This window comes from Sebastes fasciatus, chromosome 10, assembly GCF_043250625.1.
Source record: "Sebastes fasciatus isolate fSebFas1 chromosome 10, fSebFas1.pri, whole genome shotgun sequence".
Classification (NCBI taxonomy): domain Eukaryota; kingdom Metazoa; phylum Chordata; class Actinopteri; order Perciformes; family Sebastidae; genus Sebastes; species Sebastes fasciatus.
In genome coordinates, this window is record NC_133804.1 from 11,798,665 (window position 1) to 11,810,765 (window position 12,101).

Sequence of the window (12,101 nt, forward strand, 5' to 3'; positions counted from 1 at the left end):
ACAATGCTGACCTTCTGAAATATGGCCAAAACAAACCTCTGGCACAGGATAACCTCCTCTGCTTTCACATCCCAGCCTGGCAAAAAGGTGAATAAAAGAAACAATGAGTGCTGAATCAATGCTGAATGAAGATTATCATACCTAAATAAAACACGCAGAAGTGGGGCAAATTCCTGCATATTTTCAACAAGTATGTTTTAATGAATGAGATGCTTATTGTTGTGCATGCCAAAGAAACCGCACCTACGCAGAGAATCCAGGTACACAATCAGCTCAGGAGCTGAAACGTTACGTAACTCCATCTAATTGTGTCACTGAACACAGCCACGCTCTCCCCGTCTAAACCTATTATAGAGCTCTCTCGAACAACCCTCAGTCCTCTCCCATGCTGAGGTGTTGAGTCACTCCTCTAATGATAGCCACAGGACTACAGGTGTAATCCACTGATTCCAAATCAGTGGCGAGTGCCCCCGGGAGAAAAAAGCCTACAGCAGACAGGTGATGAAAACAGGGCCAGGGTCAGAGAGGCCGACAGCATCCCCAGGGACCGAGCGGCTGCTGCTATTTCTGCCCCTGACCTGACATCCCCGGGGAAGAACACGCTGGGAGCTCAGTCACAAGGGATGCTGGGAGATCAGTGGTGACGAGTGAGCGGAGTGGAGAGTGGGGCAAAGAATCAAAGAGAAGCAAAACAAAGACAACGTGGATTCAGGATAAATTATTAAAGGAACAATGCATTGTTTACTCTGTGGTTAGTTATATACCCATGCTTATTCGTTGTATCAGCTTATCAGGGATGACTTTAAATCAGCATCCAGTGTACACAGACCATAAACCTAAGCCAAACAAATCTAAGTCAACCACACTAAGCCACTTACATGTTCATGATACCTATCTATAGCGGAAATTTTCATGATGTCAACAATCCAGAGTATAATAATTCTGCTGCTAAGGCTAAATATGAATAGGACTATAACAAAGATGTGACTTCCGTGAAGAAAAGTTTAGAATAGGTGTTCTACTCAGTTTTGCAATAGCTCAGTGGCGCTTGGTAATCCAGTAGTAGTGTATTGAACGTAGTGTTGTCATGATACTGGAATTTATAACTTCGATACAATACCTTGAAAAATATCAATATTCCATAAAATGTTCGATCAAATTTGAGATTTTTACTAAAAGATAAATAGCAGTGTGGGTCAACTCGCTGTCGGAGAGAAGAGACAGCAGATAGTGCAGCTGGTACCTGTATCGATACTTCGGAAAATTAGAATTGAAACCATTTCAAATATTCAGTATCGATATGTATCGATACTTCGACATTTTTGACAACAGTAATCGCACGAAACCTTCACAAGTTGCACACATCTTGTCCACATTATTAGTTTTTCAAATTAAAATTCCTTGGATTTTTCTGAGCCAAAAATGAAATCCTATAATAGAACAGATCTGAAGTTCTTCAGTGGTGGTAGCCACACACACATCTTCAGTTGTCACCAAACCAACCAGCAATGCTAAAAGCTGAAGCCACTTCAGAGTCCAGAAGTACACCAATATGTAGTCCGGCTAATGGCAGCAGGATGCCAGCTTCAAGAAATCACTGTAAGTGATTGTGACTGGGATAAACCCCAACTCTTTAAATACTGTCAAATATTTCAGACCATGGGGTCTCAATAGCTAATATCACTTATTTGTTTTGGTGGCAAGTTTGAAGCATATTGTTTCATTAACAATCCCATAATAACCTCAGATCCATCTAGAGCTCAGCCATTGAAAATAAGGATTACTTGCTTCAGAAATTGAGGAACGCCAAATTCACACCAGAGCAGTGGCAGTGGCAGAGTGCGGAGTGCCGAGTGCGGAGTGCGGCCTGCGGCGAGCTGCCATACAATGTCTATGACAAGCTGCAGTGGCCGCTCCCGAGCTCAGAGAGCTGCGGCCGTTTGATTCTGCGGCGAAGTGCGACCAAACAAAAGTTGGGAAAAGTTTAACTTTTAGCGGCAAAGTGTGGCCAGAGAGGACCGGCAGCCAATCAGTGAACAGATCCTGTGACTCCTGTGACATGTTGACCTATGTTACAAAGAGTTTCTTCCCGCCTGAAAGACATGAATACACCTCCCGGCGTGTAATGTAATTATTGTGGCGAGCCGCAGTTCGCCACTGCCTAGTGTGATTTCGGCATAAGGAGTTAACCCAAATCCAAGCTTTAAAACATCGCTTCAGGTACCAAATAAAAAGAATCATGCCACTGTTTCTACATTCATGTTTTTCTACAGGTTAAAATACAGTGGAACTATCTGGTTAAAGTGTATCTAGCTAAGACAAAACTTCTTTGTATTTTAGAGTAACATACTCTGTGTACTATATATTGTCACAACAAGGCAACACCAAGCCTTTCCTGTCTGTAATCTAACACAGCCAATGATCAGGTGTCTCCTGCCATCCCCCATCCACCCTCTCTTTATCTCCCTTCGTCTCTGCCAGGACCTTGGCCAGGAACATTCATCAGAGCAATGATGGCGTCCAGTGATATCACAAACATACTGTCACTCTATGGAGAGAGAGAGAGAGAGAGAGAGAGAGAGAGAGAGAGAGAGAGAGAGAGAGAGAGAGAGAGAGAGAGAGGTCAGACTGCTACTGACAGTCTGAATGATCACTCAATCCCACCAGAAGCCAAGGTCATGGAGACAGAAACGTTGAAGACACAACACACAATGTAACCACCAGTGGTGTAGCTCTGAGCTGAATGAGTCTTGTTTTTATTCTATTCATTAAAATAAAAAAAGAGCTTAGAGCTAACAGATTAAATGGCAACTGAATGTTTCCATGCAGTCTCCAATGTCCTTTCCACAAGGGCTTTAACTGTTCTACACAAATCAAACTGAATACCAGTGTACGTAGTAACCACAATGACTGTAGCTGCAAATGAACAAGAAAAATATGCCTCATTTTATGTCGAACTGTAAATACATACTAGTTGTGCATGACTGTGTACTATGAATATTCATGTGTGCATCTGTGTTTGCATCTGCGCATCTTCGTCTCCCACCTTTGTTCTTTGTGTTATTGAACTAAAGCGTCTGGCAGGAGGAGTGATGAATGGCGTTTGGCTCCGGTTTGGACTGCTCACCAGATGAGGCAGAAGAGGAGGAATCATATATGATGTAGCCTCCCTGAGAAATATCCATCATTTAATGTAGTGCTGCCCTGTGTATCTATACATTTATTTATCTTTTCCCTTCTAGACGCGAGGCCCAAAGAGGACACCGTCTGTCAGTGGGTCATTGGAACAGTCTGTCTTTTCATACACTTTGGTCCAGAAAAAGTGTGACATGGATATTAATGATTCCCGTAGGAGGATTTCTTATGATTTATGGCTTTATGATGGTGAAAGGCAAAATGTCATAGAGAGTCTATGACATTTTGCCTTTCACCATCATAAAGCTAAAACTTCCCTTTGACAAAATGCTTTGATCCATGACAAGATACCTTGATCTCCATGAACTTAGCTACACATACTGGGGCCGGCGAAGAATAAATCCTTGCGCTATCGGCGATCCACTCTTTATTTTCTTCTATTGCCGCCATCAAGTCAAAGCAATCTTTTAAAGAATGACAATGAGTTCAGTTCAAAGAATTTCTACTCAGTCATTGATGCCAGAGCTGGCGCTGAAGCGGACTAAATCAGGTTTACAGCAAATCAGGTTGTTTCAAGACTTTTCTTGAAACAAGTGTTATTCCTTGACACAAGAGGATCAATCTGCTTGATTTTACCGGTATTGTCACATCTTTAGAAAGTTCTTCTTCTGTGCTGTGAGTATTTCCCAGTGAAACAGAACATTTGAGCGGTGTACAGTTACAGAGAGGGATTTAAACAAAATCCTTTGCATTTAATTGGACCGCTAAAAAGTGGGCGGGCTTAGAACATAGTGCAAGATGGAGCCTCCACACACACCTCCCTTGTTGTTGGCTAATTAGCACTAAAACAGTGCAGCTGAAGCTGATAGGAATGTCATTAGCTTTGCAGGTATTTGGCCATTTACCAGTATTGGACAATCAGGGAGGCTATAATGTCATAGTATAAGTCTTTAGGAGTCACAGTTTTGCAACCATGAACATCTACAATATTTTGTGCCAATCCATCAAGTAGATGTTGAGATATTTTACAAGAAAAGTGAAAGGTTTTGACCAACTGATGGCACTAGATGAAAAGTCAGAGGATCACCAAAGTCATTTGGATGCATCCTCTGGGTACAATGAATATCTGTAGCAAACTGCATAGCAATCCATCCCATAGTTGTTGAGATATTTCAGTCTGGACCTGGAAGTGGTAGACTGACCGACAGCTAAAGATACTACACATGAGACTAAAGCTCAGCGAATTGGACAACACTTCAATGGAGATTGCAACTATAGCTGGCGTTGATTTCCACACTTATCATGCATTCAAACCATATGTCTTAATCATTAGGTTGCATGACACGCAGACACGCGTTTTGAAGTTAAGACGCCCAAATGGGAATGCCTTTCGGGCGTTTTTTCGCCTGATACTTGAGAACTCTCTGCTACAATGGAGAGAAAGAGAGGGAGGGAGGTGTCAGTGCTGTCTGTCTGTGATGAATGGCTCTGCAGATCCCTTCAGGTCCCCGAGCTCAATGATCACTATATTGATCAACATGTGTTTTATCGCTCCCCTGAAACACACACACACACACACACACTGCATCTTTCTACATTTTTGCAAAACTGCGTCTTTACTCTGTGGACATGTTTCATAGTGTGCTTATATCTTAAGAATGTAAAACCAAGGTCCTCTCCACCAGAAACTATAACCTGCTACACTCACAGTCTCTGCCTCAGCTGCCAGCCAGGCGGAAAATAGGAGTCCGACCACACACACACACACACACAAAACCCAGTGACCATGAGAGATAGAAGGCCCAGAAGATGAAGACAGACAGTCAGAGCTGTGTGTAATTACTCCGTGTGTGTCGATGGCCTCTGGGTTATCACACCCAATGCAGCGGAAAACACTGCACACAACCCAGCCTAACAGGCCCATTCATGTCCAAAACCTTGAGAGTGTTGAGAGAGGAGGGGAGCATATGTTTGACTGACTGGAGGGGGTGGGAGCGAGGAGAGGAGAGGAAAGCAGAGAAGATGGTCTTTCCTCAGCTCTGATGCCTGCTGTGTTTTTTATGCCTAAAGCCAGACACATGTCACGACATCATCTGCCTGCTGTGACACACACACACGCGCGGTTAAATGCAGACATAAACAGGTTCACACACACACACTTACAACTGCAAAGGTTGACGTGTGTGTGCATTTCCTGTTTAAGCACATGCTTTGAGCTTTGTGACAGCTCCTCCACATGCTCCGTGGCGCTCCTCCCCCCTCTGTGTCAGCTGAGAGAAGCATTTTTTGAAGCTTAACAAAAGAAATTCTACACATTTTCTCAGGGTGCGAGGAGTGGCGACACCACTCCCGGCACGCACGGCACCGGTGGAACTGGCAGTCAGGCGAAGAAGCCATGGTACCAGAGAGGTTAAGAGCACTGGATGAATAATGCAGTGGCACACAATGACAGGCTAGATTATGAATGATGCAGTAACGCCCGGTTTGCTCCTGTATAGACACGGGAGGACAGGAAGACACCATCAGTTGCACCTGGTGGCACATCTACTGGTCCTCACTGACAGCTATAAGGGGACAAACTTATAAAAAAGTCTTTATGAATCAACCAGTGATAAACTTGTAAACAACAAAGTGGAGAGGCGAGCACATGCTCACACAGCTGACCAGCCTAGCCCTACAGGGGGAAAAGCCCTGATTCAGCTGACAGAGGATCAGGGTCACAGTCAGCTGATACAAGGTCAGCTTAGCATCATGGCAGGCCCCGGGCCGGTCTGGGGTATAAGCATGACAAGAAGCCCTCAGGCTGTCAGACTCATTTGTCATGTGCTGCAAACTCCAACAGCAGTCAGGTCAGAAAACCTCTCTCCAGCTCCAAGGTGGTTTTCCTGCTCCTGCAACGGATGAGTTAGAAGACAGGTGGGCTTTTACAAACGAACAGCTCAAAGAACTGGGTGGTCTCCCAAGAGAGGTCAAAGGGTACTGCTGGGTGGTGGGCGAAGAGGACGAGGAAGGAGAGACGAAGATGAAAGGCAGACATTGGGACTGACCAAGCAACAGCTGTGGATGAAGAATTCCCAAAATGCCCCTCTATGGATGAACTCAGGGCAAAGGCTACTTTGACCTCCAGATATACTTAGCCCTCCTATCCTCTCTGAACCTGCTCCATGTCTGTAACAGCCAGGGGCTTGGTTCACACTGTGAGCAGAGGCATGTTTCACATCATCTTTATCATTATTATTCCTGGATGTACATCAGCAATTACAATGAAATAATAATAATATTATGGCATATTGAGGTGAAGTGAAAATTACATTCCTTAATTTATGTTGCTACTTTCTCTTCCATCTCATATATAGACTAGTATTGTTAAATGGTAGTTCTTCTCTCACATATGACATGTAATATTATGGCATATTGAATGAAATGTAACATTATGGCATATTGAGGTGAAGTGAAATGACATTCCTTATTTATGTTGGCTACTTTCTCTTCTATCTCATATAGACTAGTATTGTTAAATGGTAGTTCTTCTTTCACATATTGTCCTTTGCGCTTCAAGTGGAGAGATAAAGCGCGCAAGAATGGACTTACCACTGGAACTCATGATGCCAAAATGTTGCTCCTATCTAAAACAAAGCGTCTCCGTCGAGAATAATCCCATAAAGCAAGAAGAAATCCTTCACGGAGCAGTTTTACTCCTCCTCTCCAAATTGTATAATTAAAAATCCAGTGAATGTTAAATGATGCTCTTTATCACTCTCCGCCACTGCTTCCAGTCCAATTTGTGAGGAGGTTGACAGAACCAGAGAGATGCGTAAAAATCAAATTGTAAGAGAAAAGAATAAATAAAGCGAGGATATATTTCCAGTGGTTGTAAAAATCCAGAAAAAAAGCTCTTGTTGTTGCTGTGTGTGAATGTCGGCTGTGTTGTTGTTTTTTCTCCAGTTATAACAACACGATGCTGATCAGTCTGTTTCCACCTTCACATTTTCGCTCCTGGATGATTCCAGCTCCGCCGCGCGCTCTCCCTGCTGCTGTCACCGCGCGCCTCTCACACGCTCCACACAGACACAGCACACCTATTCCGGCCTTCACTTTCAAAATAAAACTCATAAAGCGAGTCTTCTGCGTTTTTCTGTCTTTGCTAAGCGTTCGAATTACAGCAAAAATAATTAAATAAATACCCCTTAATTCATACGTAATTTGTGAAACACCTTAATCTAAGGTGTTAGACGTGGTTGCCAGAGATACCTTAATTTGTCCATTAATTTGAAAAGGCAAAAAAAAACAATACTCATTAAAACACAAAAAAATGCCTTTTTAGAAGCCCTTCATTAAAGGGACTGTTTATAACTTTCAGAAATGCTTGTTAACAGCGACACCTGTGGCCGTTAATTCAACGAAAATCAGCGTTGGGTTCGCGCTTGCTCGCTCTCTACATAGACATGAACGAGCATCGCTCAAAACAATATCACTCTATATTTCACCTGCTTGGCAGTAAACATCCATGTAGTTTGTGTTGGAGTCTGATGGTACGCGTCCACAGGGAGTCTGAACAGCATAGCCACACGCGAGCGCGCGTATGCGAGCGCGCGTATGCGAGCGCGCGTATGCGAGCGCGCGCATGGGAAACCGACCCGGTAGATTTATACATGTAAAAAGTTACGAACAGTCCCTTTAACCATTCATATAGATTTTAAGAGGCACATCACTTTCATACATGATTTTCCTTCCTTTAATTTGATATATTTGAAAAAAATAATCATCAGTTTCAGGGATCCCCAAAAGTCCTAAACCAAAACTCCTTAAAATATTTTAATTTCAAAAATTGAATTTAATAGGCCTATTCATAACTATGTTTTATTTTATGTATAATCACCTGAAACTAAGAATCGTTGTGTTTTCGTTAGCTTAGAATGAACCCTTCATATCTACACAGGGAGCGGGTCCTCTTCACGGAGTCCACCATGTTGCTTCGCCATGTTTCTACAGTAGCCCAGATCGGACAAACCAAACACTGACTCTATAGCGAGAGCCTTTCGACTTCTACTTTACCCAAAGGCCACCGTAGTTTTCTGTCACACTATACGAAAGGGAGGAGTGAGTGGAGGGGTATTCAGTTGGTTGCAATCTGCAACCACACCACTAGACACTTTAAACATAAATTGTGTATATTTTAAGGGCAACTTGCTTTCAGTTAATTTAAACACATTAGTTTGAAACATTTGGCCATCCATTCATTATTCATTTAAAGTGTTATTAAAGTAGGCTATATTCTCAAAAGGCCCAAAATAAACCTCCCAAAACACCCCATTCAAATTCTGCAGATTTAAAAGAGGCGCATGACATTCCTGGGCTAAATTATCAGTGAAATTAAATTCATTGTTAACACTAATGATGTTTCTTTCTCTTACACGCCAAATCTGCATTAAACACCAGCTCAATCTATTTGACGGATTTAATTTGTGAAATTGTAGCTTGAATATGTTCGTCCATCCAATAGGCTGCACTCCAATCTTTCTCATAGCTCACTGTAGCCATAATATGTCCTTGTATAAAAGTGTCAATAATCTGCATACTTGATGTCACTTGGATCTGGAGGCCAACACATTTGTATGATTTTATTGTGAAAGTGTAGTTGCCTTATTTCCGATATTGCTCTGCCTCTCTATGTGTGACTTGACTGCTCTCTCTCTCTCTCTGTCTCTCTGTGTCTCTCTCTCTCTCTTTCTCCTGGTTAAGCGACGTCACTGTGGGCTGCTGTGAAGGCTTTGGGGACACTACAGCCTACAGCACACTGCAAGAAGTGATAAGTGTTCAAAAGTCATTAGTCTCGGTCTTAATTCATTTTCCACACGAGGTGACATAGAGATCATCACTGTCTGAAGCATTTTAAATTCATTCAATAATTAGTTAAGCAGTGTCATTTGAAACTGGGCAATATGGATCACTATTAGTAACTTTTGAAGAAAAATACTTGAAACAAATTGATTTAAAGATAATGGAGAGCCTTTGTGAAAGTGAGACTTGTTGGTGTTTTTAGCAGTGCTATAGGCTCACTGGGGCTTGTTGCTAAAACTGTTATGACACCGCCCTCTTCTGGAAAGTCCACGTAAACAGATTAGTTAATTGGATTATTGACGGTGGAGCTGTTGTTGAGGAGAGGGGGTTAAATAGTGAAGCTGTTTACCATGCTGAGTTTGGTTGTAGAATCTCACAGTCATTATATGAACTGGTCCGTCAAGTTATGCCAGACACAGTCTGAGTTGGTTTGACATTGCATGATTAATAGATAGCAGAGCTGCTGTGTGTTTGCATTCAATAGGTTCAGCGGTATCAATGTGGAAAGATCTCCATCTAATGGTGAAACACCCATCCGCTGTTTAAACAATCATTAGTCAAGTCAAATCATGTTTTAAAGAACTTGAAATTGCAACAAAAGTCAATGACCCTACAAATTAAAAGACTACAACACTACAGACAGAACAACAGGCAAATGGACCTGAAAACAAGAAAATATATTACAATTTAAATAAACAGTTGGAAAAATGTGGTCTGCCCATGGCACTATGTGTGTGATGTGTTTTTATTAAAGTAACCAACTGCCTTGTCCCGTGTCCTGAGGAAGCCCTGGACAATGAGGGGATGTGAGAGGCGCCTCTTTCTCTCTCTCTTTGCCCTGCACAGTCTTACCTCTTTGGTTCTGCAGCTCAACGGTTGCACAAGATGTTCCCTTTTGTCCTTTAATCTGCTTTACTTCCTTCACTCAGTTTGATTCTCAGTTTCAACAGGGAGCTTTGTAAAAACTATAGTGTGGATTTCACCGAAAGAGAAATGGATTACAAATGTTTAAAAGACAATTCCTTCCTTTATTATAGGGAGAGAGCAAAAGTTTGTACCGTGTAACCTCAGTGTCCTAGTTTTGAATCATCTTCTTTGTTCTTCCATCCAATCACTGTCTGGCAAACCTAAGGCTGTATGTATCAGATTTTGTTTTAATCTAATTAATTCTGAATAATGCTTGGATGGTAAATCATAAATAACACATATATATATATTTTATATTTTATACTGTATGTAGGACTGTCAATTGATAAAAATATTTAATCATGATTATCTGATTGTCTATAGTTAATCGCGATTAATTGCAAATTAATTACACATTTTTTTATCTGTTCAAAATGTACCTTAAAGGGAGATTTGTCAATTTAATACTCTTATCAACATGGAAGTGGGCCAATATGCTTGCTTTATGCAAATGTGCGTATACATCCATTATTGGAAATTAATTAACAACACAAAACAATGACAAATACTGTCTAGAAACCCTCACAGGTACTGCATTTAGCATAAAACAATATGCTCCAATCGTAACATGGCAAACTGCAGCCCAACAGGCAACAACAGCTGTCAGTGTGTCAGTGTACTGACTTGACTATGACTTGCCCAAAACTGCATGTGATTATCATAAAGTGGGCATGTCTGTAAAGGGGAGACTCGTTGGTACCCATAAAACCCATTTTCATTCACGTATCTTGAGGTCAGAGGTCAAGGAATCCCTTGAAAATGCCCATGCCAGTTTTTCCTCGCCAAAATTTAGCGCAAATTTGGAGCGTTATTTAACCTCCTTCGCGACAAGCTAATATGACATGGTTGGTACCTAGCTTTAAAACTGAGCCCGCTACAAGGTAAAAATCCCAAGTTGCGTTAATGCGTTAAAGAAATTAGTGTCATTAAAACAACTCAACTTTGACAGCCCTAACTGCATGTACTACAGTATGTTTACTGACCTGGCCCATAATCAAACCTGATTATGATCAGTATGGATAATGATTTACTTAAATGAACCATCTTAATCAGGGTGTGTGTTTGTTTATCTCTGTGAGTGGGTGTGACACTATGTAGGTGGGTGCCCTGACGTGTGCCGGTTGCTGATTGTGCTCCTGTCTGTCAGTCCTGCGTTTGTCCTCCAAACTGATGGGGCAGAAAAACAGGAAGCTGGCCTTCCTGCTGCACTGAAGGCAGCGGGGCAGGAGGCGTCAGGTCAACAACACAGTGTTGTCGACCGTCCGCGAAGGCACCGGTGCCCCCTGATCGACAGTAAATGCAAACATTGCTGGAATAAACCTGTTGACATCACTCTGCACCTTCTGATGGCATGACCAGCAGTGTAAAAAAAGCAACACTGAGCACAAAAACCACGTGACGGAGATCATGTTTTAATGTGTTGCCACATTGTGCGGCCTAATCATCCACTCAGTGTTTTTCTGTCGGAGGTAACGTGTCTTTTGTTTGTCACTCTCAGGCCATGTGTCCACTATCAGTAGCACCGATCAGAAGTATGCTGCATTCTTCACTAACCCTCACAATCCTTGCCCTTTGTCCAACCACATGGCCAGGGGGAAAGTACACACACACACACAATCTACCATCCACCCTGTAACGCTACGCTGACATCTCCACCCGTTCCTGTCTATTTCTAATTTGTTGCTGTTCAATACACCCACATACCCTCTCTTTCTCTGCCTCACACACACACACTTTTGCAAGCCGAGCAGAATAAATGGCCTGTGTCCTGCAGCCTTGCATAGCCAATTGCATGATCACATGTGCGGCGCAGGGCTGATATTCTGAGTTCAGGGTGACTTTGTCATGGTGCGCTGGGGGTGGGGGGCTGTGGATACACAATCAGTTCCAGAGTTTATATTTAACTAAGCAGGCAAAAAAAAACACACAGGAAACCAAAGCAACGCTGGCCTGGGGATTATTATCTCCCCAAACACAGATAGGGATGGACGTGACCCAGAAAGTGAAAGAGTGTCAATGTTAGGGGGGAGGTCGCTGGTAAATACTTCACATTACAGCACACTTAGAGGTATGTTGACAGACTGTGTGTTGGCATGTAGGGCAGGAACTGTGAAGGCACCTCTGGAATGAGGGTGAGTGATTTGTCAGGTATGGACGCA

At 42.5% G+C, this 12,101-nt stretch overlaps 1 protein-coding gene across 9 annotated transcripts in view; it reads right to left on the minus strand.

Moving 5' to 3' along the window:
- The window catches only part of ablim3 (actin binding LIM protein family, member 3), a 48,327-nt gene extending 41,167 nt beyond the window's left edge, over window positions 1-7,160 (minus strand). For 5 of the 9 annotated variants that reach the window (XM_074648149.1, XM_074648154.1, XM_074648153.1 and 2 more), the window contains exon 1: window positions 6,727-7,160. In XM_074648149.1, the coding sequence (XP_074504250.1) occupies window positions 6,727-6,739 (13 nt within the window). In that variant the 5' untranslated portion in view covers window positions 6,740-7,160. The remainder of the gene's footprint in view (window positions 1-6,726) is intronic. The other 4 variants (XM_074648157.1, XM_074648155.1, XM_074648152.1 and 1 more) reach the window with 1 other exon arrangement.
- Window positions 7,161-12,101: the final 4,941 nt, after the last annotated feature.